General features: G+C 42.3%; 1 protein-coding gene across 1 annotated transcript in view; it reads left to right on the plus strand.

Annotated features, from left to right (window-relative positions):
* LOC117562575 (paired box protein Pax-6-like) overlaps positions 1–22,393 on the plus strand; it is a 30,057-nt gene extending 7,664 nt beyond the window's left edge. Inside the window, 10 exon segments of the mRNA XM_034240433.1 lie at positions 4,228–4,358; positions 5,599–5,814; positions 13,058–13,220; positions 16,042–16,058; positions 16,060–16,195; positions 17,004–17,086; positions 17,314–17,464; positions 17,960–18,069; positions 20,697–20,838; positions 21,422–22,393. Of these exon segments, the coding sequence (XP_034096324.1) occupies positions 4,228–4,358; positions 5,599–5,814; positions 13,058–13,220; positions 16,042–16,058; positions 16,060–16,195; positions 17,004–17,086; positions 17,314–17,464; positions 17,960–18,069; positions 20,697–20,838; positions 21,422–21,504 (1,232 nt within the window). The 3' untranslated portion in view covers positions 21,505–22,393.
* The last annotated feature ends 1,424 nt before the right edge of the window (positions 22,394–23,817 follow it).

The following is a 23,817-nucleotide window of genomic DNA, read 5'->3' on the forward strand; positions in this document are numbered from 1 at the left end:
AACGGCAGATGTCAGAAAGACACCACGTAGCTCTAGAAATCAATGTGTTGTGTTTGTGAAGAGCATGTCACGCTTTTCCTTTTTGTCTATTGATTGACTAAACAGAGTTGTCTACTGAGAAGAGGGCTGAATAACTGGATTAAATTACAATAATACGTGATCTTTGGGAGATTATGTTTCTGCCGAATTTCAGTAGATGCTTGGACAGACTAAGAAAAGAAGATGAATCAATTTGAATACATTACTTGTTACTTGTTAGACGCTTTTATCCAAAGCGACTTACATACTCAATACTGTGGGCAATCCCCACAGGAGCAATTTGGGGTGAAGTGTCTCAGGGACACAACGACATGCTGACTGCAGTGGGATTTGAACCTGTGCTCCCCTGATCTGAACACCAACGCCCCAACCACTGCGCCACACGCCTCCTTTGATCGTTACATTTGGTCAGTAAGAAGAGACGTTTGCTATTTTTATGTTCTTTGAATGGTGTCGAATACAGCCAGCAGTTAGAGCGGGTCTCTGTGTCACAAAGACCAGGAATAGACACTGGTTCTGGGATACCTGGCTATCCATTCATGCTGCCTGACCTTTCCTCATTTCAAGCCTCTATGTATGTGATGCCTGTATATCAAGAGTTCATTCAACCTTTTTTCAGCATCTATGTAACATTAGTTATCCAGTGAGCAAAAACATTGAAATGCAGTTACAGTAAAGCTTGAGTTTGTCGGGCCAAAACTGACAGAGCTAATCTGTAGCCCCAAATAACGAAGTGACAAACAGTCAAAGTGACTTGAACGCAGAGTCAAAGTCAGGGTCAGGGTTAGGACTTCCTTTGCAAATGCATACAAATGCCTCATAAGGTTAACCCTGCTAGTGACATGGGAACATAGGGGTCAGAGTACCCTAACATGGGAGTGTAGGTTTTACTATGTCCAAAATCTTTTCAGAACACTTACTGCATGTTTATTATTGTAACAATGACTAAGAAGCTTCGCTAAAATAATGAAGTTAAAATATTACCAAACCACCATTTCCTAAACCTAAGCAAATGTGTTTGGTGGCAAACCAAATAGACAAAGAAAACCGCAACAGGCATACACAAACAATGTGAGATCAGAAACAAGATCACATCATATGGTGTAGACCGAGGACAAACATCGTATTTTATCACTTCATTTGAAGAACCCATTGGAAATAACAGTACATGGTTTAAAGTGGAAGTTAATTGCAGTCAGGTTCAGTGTGAATGAGCTGATTTCAAGTGAAAGCTGCTGAGCTGGTCCCAGGGGCCCGCCTGTGTGTGTGTGTGTGTGTGTGTGCGTGTGTGTGTGTGTGTGTTTGTGTGTGTGCGTGCATGTGTGTGTGTGTGTGTGTGTGTGTGTGTGTGTGTGTGTGTGTCACAGAGGGACCACTGCCAAATTGCCTCCATATGTCTGTCTATTAATTGTGTGTCAGCGGAGGAAAGCCCCGTGTGTTCCTCTGGGAAATGACGCTGTGATTAACATTTCTACGGCGGAGCAAACGACCCCTGAACACAACATGAAGGGAGGCAGCGTGAGGGAGAGAAATAATCCACCATCTCAAAGACAACTGCTGTTTCTACAGGGGCGTGACTCTTTTTATAATTTCAATAAGTACTCAGAAGTAATACTTTATATAAAAACAGCCATTCTAAATGAAATACTATGTTCTATACAAAAAAATATTATGTTACAAGTAAAAGTCCTGTATGGAACATTGTAACTAAGTAAAAGTACACTTTGTATCACAATATACTAAAAGTACTTGTTAAGCGTAAGGGCCCAGTTCATAATCAAATATATGAAATAAGTCAATGACGATCATGGATGGATTCATGTGTTCATCACTTCTGATAAAGGTGAAGCTAATCTTTGTTTATTGCTGCTGGGTATCTTAACCTACAATTACAGTATACTTCCATGTGTCAGATACATGTACAGTAATGGACCATATTACTACCATATTGGATACAAATGTAGTGGGATACAAGTATAAAGTATCTTAAAATAATAATACTCAGACAAATCCCTCAATATTGTACTCGGGTTCAATATTTGAGAAATGTACTTTTGCTTGTTGAAATGTTCACACACACAGATGGTGTTCAGGTTAGCTGACTGTTTATATACTTTTATATACATTTCTCAAAATAATGGTAAATGGTAATGTTGTCAGAAAATGCTGTATGTTGACGATGTTTCTTAAATAGTTTGGCTCTTATTTATTTGCTTTTTAGATGCGCTCTATATGTTGTGAGAGCGGATGAGATGTTTCCTTTATTTGCTTCAAGTCACATTTGTACATAAGGAACACTATGATAGCCTTAAATCCTAATTACAGATGTACATGTAAGATCCTACAACAACTGTCTGAGAGACACACAATAGGCTTTACTTTGCAAATGCACAATAGCTACAGCATAGTTTGGCACAAAACAATATATTGAACATGTTGCATATCAGGGACCTATATTGTAGTTATTGGATCTGTGGTCTGAGTGTCTACAGTGAAACCCCTTTACTTCTTACACTGTGTGTGTGTGTGTGTGTGTGTGTGTGTGTGTGTGTGTGTGTGTGTGTGTGTGTGTGTGTGTGTGTGTGTGTGTGTGTGTGTGTGTGTGTGTGCGCGCGTGTGTGCGCGTGCGTGTGCGTGCGTGTGTGTTTCGGTATGTGTCCATGTGCCTGTGTTGGCACGTTGTATGATTTATTAATGTCCTGTTGAGAGGTTTATAAATCTGCAATATGCTTTGCCTCACAGAGCCATTAACAGACAATAGACAATTGATTCAGTGTAAATCCCTACTTAACCTGCACAGTGTCACAGCACGCATTGCTGCTGCTGTTCACTGCGTGTCAGACCGGCAACACGTGGAGCAGCAGACAGAGCATTGAAGCTCCACATGAACACATTCAGAAGTCTGCGGCTTCCTCCTTTACTCTGTCAACAGTGTTTGTCTCAATCCCTTTTAAAATGGACTTTTGATGCAGTGCTTACATTTATGATGACAATATGTTCATTTAAAGGGGCCCTTTATGCTTTTGGGGTTTTCCATTTCCTGTAGTGTGTTACGTATATATAGGTTTGTGTGCATGTCAATGGTCTGCAAGGCTCAAATCTGGAGTGTTCCCTCCAGAGGGAGTTTCTCTTCCACACACTCCCTGGTTTCAGACAGAGGGTGAACAGAGGAGCTGCAGCACAGGCAGTATGAGAACAATAAAAAGCTTTTTGAACATTAAAGCATGGAGACATGTCACAGGAGAGGGACAACATACAAACATGAGCCTGAAAATGAGGCGAATTGGGCCCTTTAAATCCACATGTGTTAGTCCTGAGGACCTTTGAGATACATCTGGTCTTTCAGGTGACTTTTCCTTCTCTAGAATGAAAGCAAAAGCAAAACAGAGCAGTGGTGTTAATATATGAATCTTTTGGATGTATTTGTTTGTTATAGGATGTAGGCTGTATTGTTACTTAACAGTAATACCTACTGTTCAGATCCTCTTTGTTTCTCATAGTATTTTGTATGTCAAATATATGTATGTTTTAGGGCTTACAAAGAAGGTGACGATTCACTTTTATAAAACCCCAAGGGTCAATTCAGTGTTCCACATTGTATACAGTACACAGTACAAAGACACACTGATGCACAGGACCCATACACATAAGCATGTGCACAAACACATGCATTTTTACATAAATACATAAGCAATAAGATCAGCATCGACATGGGTCAGTCCATCAAAGGGAGTGGGCAAATTGCATCAAAGCATCATTCAACATTGTTCTAATACCAATAACATGTTACGTATTAACATGCTCTTGTCTTTAGAAAAAACATGTGAAAATGGTTCAAGCTAACATTCAATGTAAAGACAAGGATCTTCCAAAAACAATTACGCTTCTCTTTATCTCGTCTTCCTCTTCTCTTGTATGTGTTTGATCAGTTGATGTAGTAAGACTTCAATTTCCATTACCACTCCATTCTGCTGCTTTCATCTTTATTAGAGTAAACTATCGAGCTCGGTAAAAAAATAGTTGAAAACCTTTGTTTTACTTTCTCTTTGTGTGTGTGTGTGTGTGTGTGTGTGTGTGTGTGTGTGTGTGTGTGTGTGTGTGTGTGTGCGTGTGCGTGTGCGTGTGCGTGTGTGTGTGTGTGTGTGTGCATGTGTGTGTGTGTGTGTGTGTGTGTGTGTGTGTGTGTAGGTCACAGTGGAGTAAACCAGCTGGGCGGGGTGTTTGTGAATGGGCGGCCTTTACCTGATACTACCAGGCAGAAGATAGTGGAGCTGGCACACAGTGGAGCTCGACCCTGTGACATATCCAGAATACTGCAGGTAACTTCATCTTTATTAGCGGTACTTACAGTGGTATCAGATAGTCCTGATGAAGCCCCTGATGCTGAGTTCAAAATATTCATTTATGGGACATGATACAGACAGTGGCGATTCTACACCGATTTCACTCGAGGGGGCACATTTAATGTGGGACAAAACACACAAGATTCTGTTCAAGGATTGTGTTTAATTCAGTATTAAGTCATAGCCTACAAAAAAAACATAAAATAACATTATTGGTGTTGGAAATGTAGTCAATGACTTAGTTACAATTGTATTTGATTATATTACTGAAGAAAAACAACCATTTCTGTTATTGTGGACCAAAGTTACAGCACAGTCTTTCCTGCATCACAATCAGAAATTCTATTATCATCATTTTTTCTTTTGGATGGGGGTCCAAGCTCAGTGTTACAGAGGTACATAGCTCTAACTGTAAGCTTTATCAGAAAGTATTTCATGGAAAAACTGACAAGCTCTAGTGGCCGTGTGAATTATGACAACCGTCATAGCAAACATTAACATTACATTACAAGTCACTTGTTAGACGCTTTCATCCAAAGCGACTTACATACTCAATACTGTGGGCAATCCCCACAGGAGCAATTTGGGGTTTGAACCTGTGCTCCCCTGATCCCAACACCAACGCACAACCCACTGCACCACACACCTCCCTCTAACAGAGAAGAAAGTGGTACGATGTTAAAATACCCAGCATGCCTTGTAGCGAGTCAGTCGGGCCTATGATTAGGTTGACAAAGCAGCTAACTTTTTGTTTTAATAGCTACTGAATTTATATATTTTCTTCCATCCTGCACTCTTTTGTTAAAACCTGGCACCTATTACCCATAATGCACGCAGACTACCAACAGTTTGGATTGAAGTGTGTTATGCTAATACAGCCTTGAGTGTTTATCCTGCAGCAAAGATGATCATCACCTCCCTTCTTTTTAACTGAACACCCCCAGAGCTACTTTCAAACACTGACACAAATCACTAGAGGCTATTCATCAGATTTGAACAGCTCTCTCTGGAGAAATTCAACGTTTTTACAGCTTGTTTTCAACATATGAAGTATCTTTCCCCAACACCTGAATGCACTGAGAAGATGGTGGAGGTCCACTTTACCAATCGCTGTGATTGTGCCTTAGATCATCTACAAAAAAAAGCTTTTAATTGGAAATATATTTTCACAACATCTGTAAATAACCCATATGATTTGTGTTGTTTTTGTGTGCAGGTATCTAACGGCTGCGTGAGTAAAATCCTGGGCAGATATTACGAGACAGGTTCCATCCGTCCTCGAGCCATAGGAGGGAGTAAACCCAGGGTGGCCACTCAGGAAGTGGTGGGGAAGATTGCTCACTACAAGAGAGAGTGTCCGTCCATCTTCGCCTGGGAGATCAGAGACCGGCTGCTGGCAGAGGGAGTCTGCACCAACGACAACATACCCAGTGTAAGACCCTTCTGTTCCTCTGCCACGTCGCTTACAGGGTGCAAGGAAGTCACAGAGAAGTCTGGACTCATACTGTAAAAACGTGTACAAACTGTAATAGATGATGTATTTGTTTCTGTACTCTGTGACAGCTGGCTTGGAGGTGAGTAAGTAGGGCATAGGTGGCACAGCTGGATCAAGCAGATGCCATCTCTACAAGAAATTCAATTGCAAAAAGTCAGACCAAACTGCTATACACTCAAATCTAAATAAAGCAGTTAAGGCAATAAAAAACATACTTTCTAAAATAGTTAGATATTGACTTAAAAAACTAAAGAAAAGGCAAAAATAGACCTGTAATCCTTTATCAAATACTGTTGGTTGCTACAAAAGTACAAATGTTATTTGCAGATTTATAATGTATCTTGGAAGCTTTCACAAATAAATAACAACAATCTTTGTAAGTATATTTGCACATCTAAAGCAGGAACGTAAGAAACCATGCTAGCTGGATGATTTTAGTAATGTTCCCATTACATTACATTGAAACAAAAAACCTTATTAAACATGTGTACAGTATAGATTGTGTTTTTGAGTGTATACTAGCCAGTTGAGAGGATTTTCTAATTAGAGCTTTCAGGAAGCTGCTATATTTCGCTATTTCCCATACCAATGAAGTTTGGTGGCAAAATATTTTCAGTCAATAATCATTTTAAACCAAACCTCAGTAGAATACAGGGGCACTTTAGATTTACCTTGTCCGTTTGTTGGCCAATCTTTTAACCCTACTGGTTAATATTATAATGTAAAACTGATTATATGACTTTCACTCAATGTAAATAATATCCTACACTCTAAAAACGAATTCAGGCGACCTTTCACCTCCACTTAATTAAATGCATGATTGCAAGATAAAAATGTGAGTTAATTGATTTAGATAAACATTTTAAGTTGCAAACATTAATTTATAAGTTGTGTTGACGTAATAATGTTGGTAATTACATCAACTTAATATTGTGTGTAATTTGAACTCTGATTTCTGCGTTAATTGACTTAAAACTAAATTCAAGTTGTAGTAAGTAATGCAATTGGCTTGATAACTTAATTGTTCTACACCTTGAGTTAAGAATTTCAAGTCCACTCCCACTTAACATGCCTGGACAAGTTCCCACAGTTAAGACAAATAGAAATACTATACAAAGGACATTTTAAGGTGAGTGTCATCTTTTGTCATTCAAATACAGCCTTGTAGTTGCACTGTATAGGCAAATTGCTGTTTGACCAAAATTAGCAGCCTTTGAACTGTGAATAGTTCTGTGAGAGGATACAAAGTATAGAGGCTACTGTGAGAGTAACTGTCACGATTATCATGTTATGTCACGTTTGTAGTTTTGTATGTTTGGGTGTTTGCTGTCATGTTTTCCTCCTGGGTTATTGTCTGGTCCTTTTCCCTGTGTTTTTCCTCCCGTCCTTAGTTTCCCTGGTGTGTCTAGTTGTCTGATTGTGTTCACCTGTTGTCCTTGTGTTTCTCCTCCCCTGCCCGGCTGTTTCTCGTCTCGTGATTACCCCTCCCTGTATTTAGTCTTGTCTCTTCCTGTGTTCAGTGTTGGTTCGTCTTTTGTTGGTGACTGAGTTCACCGGTGAGTGTTCTGTTTTGTCTATGTTAGTTTCATTATCCTTGAGATAAAGGTTTATCAGAGTTATCTGCATTTGGGTCCTGCTTCCTTCACTCAACCGTGACAGTACGAACCAACCAGAAATGGACCCAGCAGATGATCCTTTTGAGGTGGAACTACAACATTTTTCCTTTTATTTGGCTTGCTGCTATGATTGGTGGAAGGGAGCGTCCAGTGTTCTGCAGAAGGAGGCCGCTCTGATAGAGGCGCACCGGTTGGCTATGGAGAAACCAGACTTGGTGAAATTCTTACCTGGCTGGATTTTGAACTTCCTCTGGGTGTGTGATTTCCAGCCTGCTGACTGCAGACGTCTCGGTGTGTTCCGTCTGGAGTCAACCCATGCTTCTGCCCCAGTTCCTGCTCCTGTCCAGGAGTCGTATTCTGGAACTCGTCTGGCTTATGGAGGTCCACGGAGTATTCAGGCGGCTGCTAGGAGAAGTAGTCGCAAGGCCAAGCTAGCAGCCCGAGCCCCAAGAGCCATGGTTCCAGCCCCAGTCCCAGCCCAGCAACCGTGGTTCCAGCCCCAGAAGCCATGGTTCCGGCAACAGAACCGGCCGACACAGCCATGATTCCGGCCTCAGTTCCGGCCCCAGCAGCCATGGTTCCGGCTTCAGTACCGGCCCCAGAAGCCATGGGCCCGACTCCAGTTTCGGCTACAGGGCTGGCTCCCCAGCCGACGCCAGCTCCCCGAGTCTTGTCGGCGTACCGGCCGACTCCAGCACCTCATCTCCTGCTGGCTCCCCAGCCGACACCACCTCCCGAGTTCCCTCTCGAGTCCCCTCTCAAGTCTCTTCTCCAGTCCCCTCTCAAGTCTCCTCTCGAGTCCCCTCTCCAGTCCCCTCTCCAGTCCCCTCTCCAGTCTCTTCTCCAGTCCCCTCTCAAGTCTCCTCTCGAGTCTCCTCTCAAGTCTCCTCTCAAGTTCCTACTCGAGTCCCCTCTCGAGTCCCCTCTCGAGTCCCCTCTCGAGTTCCCTCTCGAGTTCCCTCTCAAGTCATCTCTCCAGTTCCCTCTCAAGTCCCCTCTCGAGTTCCCTCTCAAGTCTCCTCTCGAGTCATCTCTCAAGTATCCTCTCGAGTCCCCTTTCAAGACAATTCTCAAGTCACCTCTCAAGTCACCTCCCGAGTTCCCTCTCAAGTCACCTCCCGAGTTCCCTCTTGAGTCACCTCCCGAGTTCCCTCTCGAGTCTCCTCTCCAGTCCCCTCTCAAGTCCCCTCTCGAGTCCCCTCTCGAGTCTCCTCTCGAGTCCCCTCTCAAGTCTCCTCTCAGGTTCCTACTCGAGTCCCCTCTCGAGTCCCCTCTCGAGTTCCCTCTCAAGTCTCCTCTCGAGTCATCTCTCGAGTCCCCTCTCGAGTCCCCTCTCGAGTCCCCTCTCGAGTCCTCTCTCGAGTCCCCTCTTGAGTCCCCTCTCAAGTCTCCTCTCGAGTCATCTCTCAAGTATCCTCTCAAGTCCCCTTTCAAGACAATTCTCAAGTCCCCACTCGAGTCACCTCTCGAGTTCCCATTCAAGACACTTCTCAAGTCACCTCTTGAGTTCCCTCTCAAGTCACCTCTCGAGTCCCCTCTTGAGTTCCCTCTCAAGTCCCCTCTCGAATCACCTCTCGAGTTCCCTCTCAAGTCTCCTCTCGAGTTCCCTATCGAGTCCCCTCTCAAGTCTCCGTTCAAGTTCCCGCTCAAGATCCCTCTCAAGTCATCTCTCAAGTCAACTCTCAAGTTTCCTCTCGAGTCTCCACTCAAGTCCCTACTTGTGTGCCGTGGGAGTTTCCACTGGGGGTCCTGCCAACCTTGTGTCTTGTGCCGTTGGAGGTTCCGCTGGGGGTCCTGCCAACTCGATGTCCTGTTCCGTTGGAGGTCCCGCCGTTACCTGTCTCGCCGGGGGTCCTGCCAACTCCTGGTCCTCTTCCGTGGGGGATCCTGCCGAAGCCTGTCCCACCGGCTCTGGTTCCTGTCCGGCCGACACCGGGTCCTGCCCGGCCTCCGGAGCTGTCCCGTCAGCGCCTTCCTGCCCGGCCTCCGAAGCTGTCCCGTCAGCGCCTTCCTGCCCGGCCTCCGGAGCTGTCTGGTCTTCGCCCTCGAGCTCGGCCCTCTGAGAGCCGCGGTCTTCGCCTTTGAGCCCGGCCCCCTGAGAGCCGCGGTCTTCGCCTTCGAGCCCGGCCCCCCTCGAGCCGCGGTCTTCGCCCTCGAGCCGCGGTCTTCGCCCTCGAGCCCGGCCCCCTGAGAGCCGTGGTCTTCGGCCTCGAGCCCGGGCCCCTGAGAGCCGCGGTCTTCGCCCTCGAGCCCGGCCCCCCTGAGTGCCACGGTCTTCGCCCTCATGCTCGGCCCCCTGACTCTTCCTTCGCTCTCATGCTCGGCCCCCTGAGTTTGCCCGCTGTGGTCTTCGCCCCTCCATGGACTCTACCTTGCCCCCGGGCCGTCCGCCCGAGACCCCCATCTTGGACTTTGCCTTGCCCCCGGGCCGTCCGCCCGAGATCCCTTCCGGGCCCTCCACTGTGCTCCTGGGCTGTCAGCCCAAAACCCGTCCTCCAGACCCCCTCCACCCACCCTGGTGGCCCTAGTGTTGTGTCCCTCCTCCGGACCCCCTCCACCCACCCTGCTTGAGGTTTTGGACTTTTGTGGGGGTTTTTTTTAGGGACGTCTGGAATCCGTCCCTTGAGGGGGGGGTTCTGTCACGATTCTCATGTTATGTCACGTTTGTAGTTTTGTATGTTTGGGTGTTTGCTGTCATGTTTTCCTCCTGGGTTATTGTCTGGTCCTTTTCCCTGTGTTTTTCCTCCCTGTCGTTAGTTTCCCTGGTGTGTCTAGTTGTCTGATTGTGTTCACCTGTTGTCCTTGTGTTTCTCCTCCCTGCCCGGCTGTTTCTCGTCTCGTGATTACCCCTCCCTGTATTTAGTCTTGTCTCTTCCTGTGTTCAGTGTTGGTTCATCTTTTGTTGGTGACTGAGTTCACCCGTGAGTCTTCTGTTTTGTCTATGTTAGTTTCATTATCCTTGAAATAAAGGTTTATCAGAGTTATCTGCATTTGGGTCCTGCTTCCTTCACTCAACCGTGACAGTAACAATACTTTGGTTACTATTGTGATATCGCTTTTTATTCAAAATTAATCTCGGTGAAGCAGATCAAGGACATGCTTCTTGAGGTAGGATCGTTATTTAGAGTTGTCATTGAAATGCAAGTTGTTGGCAGTCACCCATTCAGAATATATTCATTTAGGTCATTTCTCTTTTTTTCCTTTTTCAAAAATAGCACAATTTTCATTTCATTTCAAACCTTTATTTAACCAGATTGGTCCCATTGAGATCATAGATCTCTTTTTCAAGGGAGACCTGCAGCATATAGGTTCCACATGAAACATAAAACAATAAAGGACATTATACATTATATTTACAGGATACATTTACATAGTTATAGACATTTACAAGTGGCCATAGTATCAACGAGCATTTCATTTAGCCTAGCTTTAAAAACATGCAGAGGAATGAGATTGCTCAATACAATTGAAGTATGCAGAGAACTATAGCCATCCGCTGGCTAGTCGTGTACCTTGGAGAAAAGGAGTTTAGCGACGTAATTAAAAATCTTGAAATCAAATCAAATCCATGGGCACAGTGGACACAGGACAAAAGCACTGCTCTCTGTCAGTTACATTTTGAAGCATATTGCACTTTTGGCCACACCCCAATCAATAATATCTTAGCTACGTTCAGCATGGATAGGTGTTGACAGCAATGGCATGGGAAAAGGATTGTGTAACATTTGAAAAGTGGCTTCTGCTCTTCACTTAACCAGTTCAAGTATTGTATGGAACCTGCAAAAAAGATGAGAAGGTACACTAAAACGTGCACGGTTGGGATTGACAAAATCTGTCCACATGCATTTAAACACTAGGCAAAGTACTCAAAAGCACCTCTGTGTGTCTTCAGGACCACATTGCCATGACGACACACACATGCAGACTCAATAGGTGAAAACAATACCAGCGTTGCTTTAGCAGCTGGTAATAATGGCTCTGAATTCGCTAAGAGTGACAGTTTAAAAAGTATGCAATTACCTAATTCATTATCTCTTATGCGCTAACCTATTATTTAATGTGCTTCAAAAGGACATGAATATCGCCTTCATCAGTGACCGGTCCACCCCAGGATCTGACCATACGATGGCAACCATCGTGGTCCAGGGAAACAAATGAATGAGCAAGCATTCTGCGTTAAATGTGTTCATACTGTTTGAAATAATGACTGTCGGCAGTGTAAACATCTTTGTTACATCTTTGGTCAAATTGATGTCTGTAATCTGCAGATTGGTGGCCATTGAGAGTTTGTTTCTGTAGTTTTACAAAAACTTTACAGATGTTACATATTTGGCACTGGTTTTAAATATGCAAAGGCCTCTAACTTCGATGTGATGGCAGCATGTATTTGCTGTGTCCCCATTTCCCATGGTAATATGGCTAATGTGTTTATTTATTATTTGTGGGGCAATTTACATTTGTGTTATTTATCTTTTTTTTCAAGATTGAAATGAAGCTCAGCGCAAGTTCTTTCAGGAAGACTGGGTGTATATACATTCACTCCGCAGCTGCATATAATCAGCTCATCACAGGCGTTCTCTTTAACCTATTACATTTCACCTCATTCTCCAGCAGCCAATCAACGAGCTGCAGCCAAACTATAAAATGGTTCTCCTCTCTCATGCAGTCAGCTGTGATTCCAGGTGTTCATGCACCTTATCATACTGTATGGCATGTGTCAATAAATGTTCAAACAAAATGAATTCTCTCCTGATTGAAACATCATGTGTTGAAATAAACACATCATAAACACATTTATATAAAAAATAAAAAGTGAATTGCCTAATATTCTTGTTGTGGAATCAATTAATTTCTTTCTTTAAAGGCAAAAACATGAAAAAGCTAAGAAAAAAAAAACTATTGAATACAATATATTTGGAGCAACTTCATTTATAAATGGTTGTCAACTTAAAAACGTGTGTTCACAATGAGGGTAATTAAGTACATACATTTAAATCATGTGGTAAAACTAGCCGGAACAACTTAATCTTTTGAGTAATCAACTTCAAAACTTGTGTTTATGCTACCAATTATTAAGTAAGTGGTAATTAAAAACACCTCTGATTGTAGCGGAAAAGCCTTCTCCCCTAACTCAAATAACTTTGTTGCTTTAAGACAATTTCATTAGAAGTTGTCTTAACTCAATAAACATCGATGCAAACTCTTGCGTTGATTTTCTTTGTTGAGCCAAGGCATTTGTTTTTAGAGTGTGCTTTTATATTGTGTTCTCTGTCATTTGACCCTTCAATAGTGTTTTGTTTTTCAGATAGTTTACAGATTTGTATCTTCATGGTCAACTGTATTTTCTACTTGTTGTGTTTCTATTTGGAGATGTTCATATTTTATAATTGTTTATTTTTGACTCTTTTTCATTTATTTTTAATTATGTGCAATACCTCGTTTAACAAGTATATCTTATCTTATTATCTGTTAGGGGTCATTAATGCCTTGGTTCTTAAGTTTCTATCCAACAATGCTTTACAATTGTTGTTCTCGTTTATTAACATATCTGTGTTTATCTGCAGGTTTCATCAATAAATCGAGTCCTCAGGAACCTCACCAGTGATAAGCCGCAGATGGGCACAGTGGGAGCTGAGGGGATGTTTGACAAACTCAAGATGCTCAATGGACAAACCTCCTGGGCGGGGCGCTCAGGGTGGTACGCTGGGACTACACTCACTACTCCTGGTAAGACACTAAGTCACCTACTACTTCTACGACTAGCAATACTACTACAGTATTGGAACTACACTCACTGCCACCAGACACCCCCTCTTTCCATTGAGGCGTTTCCAGGGCAGCTGCGCCAACTGCCCCAAAGATTGGTTTCAGTCCAGCACCAACTATTAGCTCAGCCAGAACTGTGAACAGAGAGCAGCATAAGTCAGATGCTGGGGCGGAACAAAAACAGCACATGGCGAGAGTAGAAAGTCGTTGCGGAAGCCGTAGCGCCAAGATCTCTGAGTCGTTAAAGTGCAATCACACATCATTCATGTTTCATTACATGTTATTTAGCTGAGGCTTTCATTCAAAGCGAATTACATACACTTTAATACCAGGAAATGTGGGCTTGTAGCCTCATACTTTGAATTACAACCTGTTTGCTGTCATTGTGGTGAATTATTGTTTTTTAATGTTGATTATTTAGACTGGCTTCTGTGGCTAGGTTAACGTACTCCATGTAATATGAGAGAAAATATACATTATACAAATCTTTTTATTTAAAGCGCCATGTTGCCAAACATTGTCAATTAAAACTAAAAAGAGAAATATTAAGAAGAGTATCAATCTAGTTGTTAATAGCAACATGAGCACAGCTCCAACATGGTTGTATTTGTGAAGGATATTCACACTGGTGTCATAAACAGTGACATCAGGACTCCTCTCAGGCTCTGGTCAGTGGAAAGCAAACTGGTTTCTAAATGATTTACAGGTTGAACCAACTATGAACAAAACTAGACTCAGCACACAACTCAAACGGAACTCATTCCAGTGGAAAAGGGGGATCAGAGGACCTTTCTGACTGAATATGTGGGTCATGTTTAGCCCTCATGACTGAGTTAGACCTAATATTTTCTGTTCAATTTCCCAAATTAAGATTCTAAGTTATGTTAGACTTTTTTTTTGTAGGTCATGCATTAAATGATATAAATACAGTGTCCCCCACTTTATGTATCAGTGTCACTGTTACTAATTGTTCCTGCTTGTATAGACTTGACATTGAAAGGACATAATAGAGAGACAACAAAATACAACTTTGAGATTTTAATTTAGATTTTTGATTAAATAGTACATTTTCAAAATTCTATGAATTCTTTATTTAAAGTATAAACATTAATCATGTTTCTGTTGTTACAAAATCTGGCTCTAGTATTAACATTCAAATACTTTGTTGTTGACTTGATCTCAGGTCACATTCATCCTATTGAGCCATGCTTTTAATTATTTCTTCATAAAAAGAATGCAGCAGCCGCAGTAAATTGCCCACTTGCAAATTGATTCAAAATTCCCATTATACGGGACAGAGGACACATTGTGTGGAGCTGACATGAGCAGCTTCCCTCTCCCTCAGTGTGTGTGGCTGAGGCCCCATTTGCTGCGTGGAGGACAGGCTCATATGCTGCTGCTCCTCCTCCAGCACCCTGGGATTACAACAGAGAAACAAAGTCAGGCTATACTACCACGGCTGCTGCCTCCACATCAGTGTGTGTGTGTGTGTGTGTGTGTGTGTGTGTGTGTGTGTGTGTGTGTGTGTGTGTGTGTGTGTGTGTGTGTGTGTGTGTGTGTGTGTGTGTGTGTGTGTGTGTGTGTGTGTGTGTGTGTGTGTGTGTGTGTGTGTGTGTGTGTGTGTGTGTGTGTGTGAGTGAGCAGGGGAGGGAGAAGGGGGCGTCTGCTCTCATTTGTGTCTCTTTCTGCCTGACTGACTGTGACACTGAGCAATGGCTTCATTCTGTTTTGCAGTCTCTGTCTGCTGGGGATAATGAATAATTAGGCTAGCACCACAAATAACACGAGTTCCACAGGGAGGGACTGGAGCGCTTGTCTGCTCAGGGATCACATGTTGGAGATCTCCTCTCTGAAGTGCCTGTACCTTCACTTTACCTCACATGAATTGGAATATAACGCATTGTATCGTCTACTGATCAAGGGTGTGTTTTAGAGAAGCCACTCATTTAGTTGGAAATACCTGGATAGTGCTTACGCCTATATGGGATGACTTGTGTTTATTGCACTTATATTATTTTGTATGTATTATTCAAAACAATATAGCTTATTTTGCAGATACGAAGAATGAAAACATTATGAAGGTGTAATGCTTACAAGAACCTATATTAATATTGTACACATATTATTGTTAAATAGTATACAAAGCAATATCATTTATTATTATTTTGTGCATGTAGCACACAGATTAAAAAAAACGTTATCAAAGTATAATATATCAAAAAGTAAATACAAATAGTTAAATAAAACAGTCTTTGTTTTTAATCATTTATCTTAATGTTGTACTCATATTATTTGTATGTATTATACAAAGCAATATATTTAAAAGAAAATTAAATTATAAAAAGTATACATAGCTTATTTTAATGCAGGTAACATACAGATTAGCATAACATACCTGATAAGTATTGAGCATAAAGAACATTATTCCCTACTAATATGAGCATTTTACACCAATATGCGGACACATGACAGTATGATGCTCAGAGCGGGGATGTGTTAGGAAATTGTTTTTCTTGAAAAACATAAATGTTAATATCATAAATCTGTGAAACAAACTCACCTGAAGTAACATGAAAAACTCATTTCCTTGTCATTAATCAGCCTTAATAAAGCTGTTTGAGTGCTATGGTTAGTTCCAAAAACAGACTAGATTTTTTCTAAAACATTGTGATTTATATACATGTTTATGTTGTTGGTCAAAACTATATTTACTCCCATACTATACTTAAGATACATTTTCTCCATTTTCAACAATACCTTGTACCTTCCTTCCTGTGTGCAGAGTGTCCGCAGGCGGAGGGGGGGGGAGAACACCATATCAGGAAGTTCCAATGGTGACGACTCAGAGGAGACTCAGATGAGGCTCCAGCTGAAGAGGAAGCTGCAGAGAAACAGAACGTCTTTCACTCAGGAGCAGATAGAAGCACTGGAGAAAGGTACATGGAAGTTGTTTATCAGAACATCGTACAGCTCCACACACATTAAAACAGTATACGTCTTTTCTCTATATGTCTGAAGTGAGGAGCACCTCCACTTTGACTGAACTGAGGCCAGTCAGATTCCAAATGTTCCCATATGACAACTATAGGGATGTTCACACGATGACATCACTATGACATCACCTGTTCAAACTGTTTCAACTACCGTAAAGGCAATTAGGATATCAAATGAATCACCAACTGAATCACTTCTTCCTCATTCAAAAACCTGATTTTGGTGCTTAAACTGACAGTTTGGCTAATAAGGGATGGTTGTTGTTTAAGTCTCAATAGACACAATTGCACGTTGCACGTGTTGTGTTACTGTGTTCTACTGCCTAATTAATGTTCATGAAGATTGAATGTATCAAACTACAAGACATGCCTGGTGTTCTGGAAATGGCAAATGTCTCTTAAATCCTCCAGTTAAGTTAACCATGTTCTGAAATCTTGAGAGCATTCGGTCAATTTGTCTCATATACCTTCCCTGATTGGACTGGGTGGAGTTGGGTCTATGCCCTGAAACAAATGCAGGCATCAGTCATCTGCATAAAGCAAAATGAACCAATTTGAATACTTTTTAACTATTTGATCTTTTTAATCAAGTATTCTTGACATGGAGCGCATACTGTATATAACATACAGTACAACATTTCATTTGACAAGGTGTTACAGATTTTGGAAAACAATGCTTCATTATAAATACATTACTTTAAATTAGAAACAACATACTGTGACACAATGACACAATGTGTTGTTCTTCCAGAGTTTGAAAGGACTCACTATCCAGATGTGTTTGCCCGAGAACGCCTTGCCAACAAAATAGACCTTCCAGAGGCCAGAATACAGGTAAGCTCCATGTAATATGATTTATTTAGGCTTACAAGTCAGTACAGTCAGAATGTCTTAGTGCTTGTCTTAGTGCAAACCCTTTAATTGACCTAACCCCAATCCTTAATAAGATGAATATAACCGGTTTGCATATGGCCACATTAGTGTTGTTTAAAAGGTGAAGACATTAAAAGGAAGACATGTGAAGCCCTCTCTTAACCTCATTTATATCATGGCATGTGCAGGTTTGGTTTTCCAATAGACGAGCGAAGTGGAGAAGAGAGGAGAAACTGAGAAACCAACGTCGCCAGGTGTCCAGCTCCTCCAACCATATCCCCATCAGCAGCAGCTTCAACACCAGTGTTTACCAGCCTATACCACAACCTGCTACACCAGGTACTGTAATACTACTATACAATTGCATACTCTACCACACAACATGTATTTTAAAGCATGTTTCAACAGGCCTTTTTTCACAGAAGACATGTTGTTTGTTTGTTGGATGGAGCTTTCTTGACCAGAGTAATACAATATTTCCTCAAGTTTCAAATAAATAACAAATATGTGTAGAAACTTCTCAGACCACTCCCATGGCATCATCTATGTATCTTGTGTCCTAACAGAAACACAAAATTCAAGCAACTGATGGCAAAATACAAAACATGGATAGCTGTTTTTCTAAAATGTCTCTGTTGCAACAGCTGGCTCACTTTGAGTGCTGTTAGCTGTGTGTTTTGCCATATAAGTTTATTTGTGATTTCCAAACAATGACCAATGATCTCTACTGCGTCCACCAATGTCATAAAGACATTATAATAGCTTGTATGTACGGTTACATTGCCTGGATTTTAACAAATCTCATTGTTCTGTTCATTTCTCCATCCTCTCTAGTGTCCTTCTCTTCAGGATCCATGTTGGGAAGGTCGGATTCAGTTCTGTCCAACAGCTACGGCCTACCCACAATGCCCAGCTTCAGTATGGCTGCCAGTCTGCCTATGCAAGTAAGATTACTCGACTAAACAGCAGAACACACAACTAACCAATCACTGCAACACCCATCTGGCTTCAACTGGGATTAGGGTTAGGGTTAGGGTTGTGCTGATATACATGTGATGGTCAATGTGTTGACACAGTTGCTTTAAACATCTTTGTGGGAATGTTTGTCTTGCATGAACTTGGCTTATCATGATCCTGGTGGTGTTGGGGGGCCTGAGTTCATTTCTACCCATTAATCGGATTTACTAATTGACCTATCACAACCTATTGAGTCTACAGTATGTGAGTTTACCGCCAAACCTGGATCCACCTGGATCGGCAAGGTCTTACTTCTACTCACTTGAGGGAACCTTGTAGGATTCCAGTGTTTATAAATAAGGTGTGGCCCTAACCAAGTGTGAGTCTGGCAGCTGTGAAATCTTACCTTATAGCAGCAGAGGAGTTGTGTTCTGATTGGTTCTCCCAATCCAAATGGTTGGGATGTTTTCATTTTGAGATATGGTTCACAGTTTATACAGGCTTTTATGATTTGGTCGTTACAATGTGACAATTGTTTCTACCGACCCAATGTCCAAGGAAACATTGGGTCGGTAGAACTGAACTTTGGGGCTTTAACATTATTTTTGACAACCTCAAAAACCTCCATTTCAAAATTAGTTTCTGGACTCAGAGCCTCCAGCAAAACAAACACTGATATATTTAGCAAAGAAGTTGAGGCTCATTTAATTGTTGCTATGTCACATGGTTTGGTTACACATTGTATTAGCTAATCAAATACGCAGGAACACACATTTCTGAGAGACTACTTTCTGAATGTTGCACCAAAGCCCCCCATACATGTTTATAAGGTTGTTGATTTTTGGTCTGAACACTCACTTGATGGATCCAGACAATGTTTGATCATGGATTACGGAAGGGTCTCAGACCACCAACATGAATAAAGACACATAATACTGGGGGGAGCTGAACCTTGTGGGACCAAAAAGTATTCACATACATTTTGGAACTTATCGAACATATACAGGATCTGCAGATTTAAGCTTGGGTGTATTGGTTTCACCCATCAGTGGGGGGGGGGGCTCTTCACACTTATATGGCTTGTTTAAAGTAGCCTTTCCTGTGGGAAAATAAAGTATTACTTAAGCAATTTGAAAGGGAATTGCATGCAATGTAAAATTAACAGCTTGGTTAATTTTTTTACGATAGTTACAAGACTTTAACAACATTACATTACATTACATTACATTTAGCTGACGCTTTTATCCAAAGCGACTTACAATAAGTACATTCGACCAGGAAGACACAACCTTGAAGAAAACAGAATCATATAAGTACTTCAGGTTTCATAGAGCCAAACATTTCAAGTGCTACTCAACTGGCTTTAGGTAAGCCAGTCCTTTATTAGTATAAAAGTGCTTCGTTAATAGTTCTAACGCTCGAAGTGGAGTCGAAAGAGATGAGTTTTCAGTCTGCGCCGGAAGATGTGCAAGCTATCTGCCGTCCTGATGTCAATGGGGAGCTCATTCCACCATCTTGGAGCCAGGACAGCAAACCCACGTGTTTTTGCCGATGGGAACTTGGGTCCCCCTCGCAGCGAGGGCGCAACGAGTCGTTTGGCTGATGCAGAGCGTAGTGCACGCGCTGGGGTGTACGGTTTAACCATGTCCTGGATGTACGAAGGGCCAGATCCATTCGCAGCATGGTATGCAAGTACCAGTGTCTTGAAGTGGATTCTAGCAGTTATCGGAAGCCAGTGAAGGGAGCGGAGGAGCGGCGTGGTGTGGGAAAATGTAGGAAGGTTGAAGACCAGACGAGCCGCTGCATTCTGGATGAGCTGCAGAGGTCGGATGGCACATGCAGGTAGACCAGCCAGGAGGGAGTTGCAGTAGTCTAGGCGTGAGATGACGAGAGCCTGGACCAGAACCTGAGTCGCTTTCTGAGTCAGCTGGGGACGTATCTTCCTGATGTTGTAAAGCGTGTATCTGCAGCAACGGGTTGTAGCAGCGATGTTTGCAGTGAAGGACAGGTTGTTATCTAGGGTCACACCCAGATTCCTTGCAGTCTGAGTCGGGGAAACAACTGAGGTGCCGATGTTGATTGTTAGGTCAAGAGTGGGACAATCTTTTCCCGGGAGGAAGAGCAGCTCAGTCTTGTCAAGGTTGAGCTTGAGGTGGTGAGCAGACATCCACTGAGAGATGTCAGCTAGACAAGCAGAGATGCGTGCGACGACCTGGGTCTCTGAGCGGGGAAAGGACAGAATTAATTGGGTGTCATCAGCGTAGCAGTGGTAAGAAAAACCATGCGGGCTAATGACTGATCCGAGCGAGTTTGTGTACAGGGAGAAGAGGAGGGGACCAAGAACAGAGCCCTGAGGGACCCCCGTAGTTAATTGACAAGGGTCGGACTCAGACCCTCTCCAAGTCACCCTGTAGGTACGATCTTTCAGGTATGAGGTGAGGAGGGAAAGTGCAGAGCCTGAAACTCCAAGTTTTTGGAGAGTGCGAAGGAGGATCTGATGATTCACCGTGTCGAATGCAGCAACACTACTAATGTTGCATATGACCAACCCAATGGAGGATGGCTCATCAGTTACATTCTGGTTTTAATGTTCAAAATGTTTTGATGTTTCCAGGCATCCAGCCAGAGCTCTTATTCCTGCATGCTGCCCACCAGCCCAACTTTAAATGGAAGAAGTTATGAGACCTATACTCCTCCACACATGCAGCCACACATCAACAGCCAGTCAATGACGTCCTCCGCAACATCGTCAACAGGTAGGAAGTAAACTGATACAGTTGATTCTCCTCAACCATCCCCTCCTCTATAATACCTTTGATTGATCTCAGTGTCTTCGCAAATGCGATAATAGAATTGTTTAAATGTAAATGCAACATTTGGGGGAAGCTTTGAGAACATTAAAGCGTTATCCGTTAGACTCTTAACATCAACACGTCACCAAATGCACATTAATAACAAAACGGAAAACTGAGAGACCAACCCAATTGAACAACACAACAGCAATCATGTTGTGCAGCATTCCATCAAATGGAAATATTGTTCATTTTCTACAAATTACACAAAACTTGATGATTTTTGGTATTTTCAGAATTTCCCCTAGTATTTCAAATAGAGTTCTGTCGGTTTGCACAATGCTTAGCTGTACAATTTTCATTAATGAAGATAGAAGGTCCAGGGAGAGCTTTTCAGACGAAAACTAAAACATACTTAGATAAAATGTATTTAAATGCCTTGTGTGAATTCTATACATTATGGGTTTGCCTACAGGACAAACACACCATTAGACTTTGTTTTGGTATGTCTGTCAACTCTAATGATCTCTTTGCTCCCTCTCACCAGGTCTGATTTCCCCCGGGGTCTCAGTTCCATTGCAAGTTCCAGGAAATGAAGTGGACATGTCACAGTACTGGCCACGCCTGTAGTGATGTCATGTCTGACAGCAACAGGACTTCTGCAACAGGACTGTATGGGACCTCAAAGCATCCCCTATTCCTATTTTATAGCCTGAATGTGAATGCACCAGTCATTGACAAAAAGAAACTGCACCGCAGGAATGACTCTGATTAGTGTTTGTGCAACAATTCCGGTGACAAGCAGGACAGAAGAATGATCAATCTTCCAACTGAAGGATTTCAATATCATCACAAACCAGAGCAAGAGGATAAAAGGTCTTTGAGAGTTCTGCCCTTGAAGCCCAGAACAGAAAGCTCTGTCCCGAGCTGTTCTCTGGAAGCTCAGGAAGCTGGCCCATCCTCTGGCAACACTAAACTCTAGATAGGAATAAACTGCTGAGTGTCCATGTGGAAAATCTTTGGGAAGACACATTACCTCGACTTTCAGTTCCTGATGTATATCACGTTGGTGTATGTAGCAAAAAAGACTTTGACTGAAACATAAAGGGAACAACGTAATGAAACTTGAAATGAACTCTGCTGTGAATTTGTTTCATCAGCTGATTCCAAAAGCTCCGGCCGGGAATATGTATAGAATTTCAGAATGTGGATTCTGGTGATATGTGTTTGGTATTGTAAAAACTTGACCTGGATGTGATTTGCTAACTAGCATGGACTGACAAACTGATAAAAGGTTTAAGGGCAAAAATATCAGTTTGTTTGAATTACAAAGTTTGTATGTCCAGAAATGCAACAGTTAACAAACCATTGAACGACTGGAGGCCTCAATGCTTGTTTATGAAAAGTGAACATAAGACTGTGTCTGGGATGTAAATCTGTTTCTAATTTGAAAGTGTAAAGTATTTGTCTTCTCCAGTGATCTGGGAAGGTTTCCATAATAAAGTTATTTCAATTATAATCCTTGTTATGTTATATGTATATTGTTTTGGTTATATAAATAGAATGTTTTGTTGAACCATACTTGGTGAATCTATGATAGGAAACATTGGAGCTATTCTAGAGGATTGTGGTAAATCTTTTTACTGGGTTCTACTGGCTCATTTAAAGAAGATGTTGGTGTTAGATAAATATGTTTGCAACAGAAGTGGTAAGACAAATGATTCTGTAAGTGGTGCTGGAACTATGAAGCAGTAGTGACTACCTGCAGGCCAGGGAGCCGAAGTGTGTGTCAAGCTAATCAGTATTTAGAGCAAGTTAGCCACAATAACTCCCACTAGATAGCTCGTTTGCTAGCTAGCTAGATTGGGGTACCCTGTTACTGCAGTGTTTTAGGAAACACTATTGTTCCTCCTGAACCTGCACAGGATAGAGCAGGGTTCCCAGTATGCAGACAACAGAAGGATACAAAAACAAGCACATAAAGTTAATTTAAGCTTACTCGTATGGCACTACTGCACAACACAAGAAAAGCCAGTTAGAGTTAGAGGCCATACACATGCAGCGTGTGGACACTCAAAGACACGGGGCACTCGCACTGCCAACTTTTTGGTGGCACTCAGGCAGGTTAAGTCTAACTGGATTGCTCTTATGGCATCGTTAATGCGTTGTAGGCTGCCTTCTGTGCGGCTACATTGAAAACAATCAAAGGAAGCATACAACACTGTTCCTGTTCACCCACCACCTAAGTAGCAACGACCATAGGACCATTTTGAGAACGTCCTAGCTTCAATTTACTTTTGGGATTAGCACCTTCCCATTGGCTCAAAAGTGATGGGTCGAAGTCCATGAAGTTGCACAGTTCTCAGATGGCAGCCACAGAGGACATTCTTGCTTTTGGTTGTCTTCAAGTTCAAAGTTGGCAGCACTGCACCAACACATAAACAATGGTGATATTATGATGCCATGGTGGGCCGAGTCAACGAACGGTGAATTCTTTGTTTCCCCTCAGTATCACAAAGATCAGTGGTTTGATGGTGCATTCAGGGAGCCAGCATAAACATCGGCATCCTTGGTCATGTTCAGTTAGCCATTACTGAGGTAGTGTGGTTGTCTAACAATCGGAAGGTTGGGGATTTGATCACAGTTCCCTGCAGTCAACATGTCGATGTATCTTTGGACAAGATAATGAACCTTTAGTTGCTCCTGATGGCATGGCCCACATTGTGTGAATTAAAAAATAGTATCCCTTGAGCAGGTGGCACCTTGCATGGTAGCCTCTCTGCCTCTGTTTGAGTGGGTAAGTGCTGACTTGTATGTTAAAGCACTTTATAAATGCATTCCATTTACTATTCACCGTTATTGAGCAAAAAATAGCTTATCGCGCATGCCATTCTGCCTCGATACACCTCCAGTGGAAAATGCAGTTTTATTCAATCAAAAACT

This window comes from Gymnodraco acuticeps, unplaced genomic scaffold (genome assembly GCF_902827175.1).
Source record: "Gymnodraco acuticeps unplaced genomic scaffold, fGymAcu1.1, whole genome shotgun sequence".
Lineage (NCBI taxonomy): Eukaryota > Metazoa > Chordata > Actinopteri > Perciformes > Bathydraconidae > Gymnodraco > Gymnodraco acuticeps.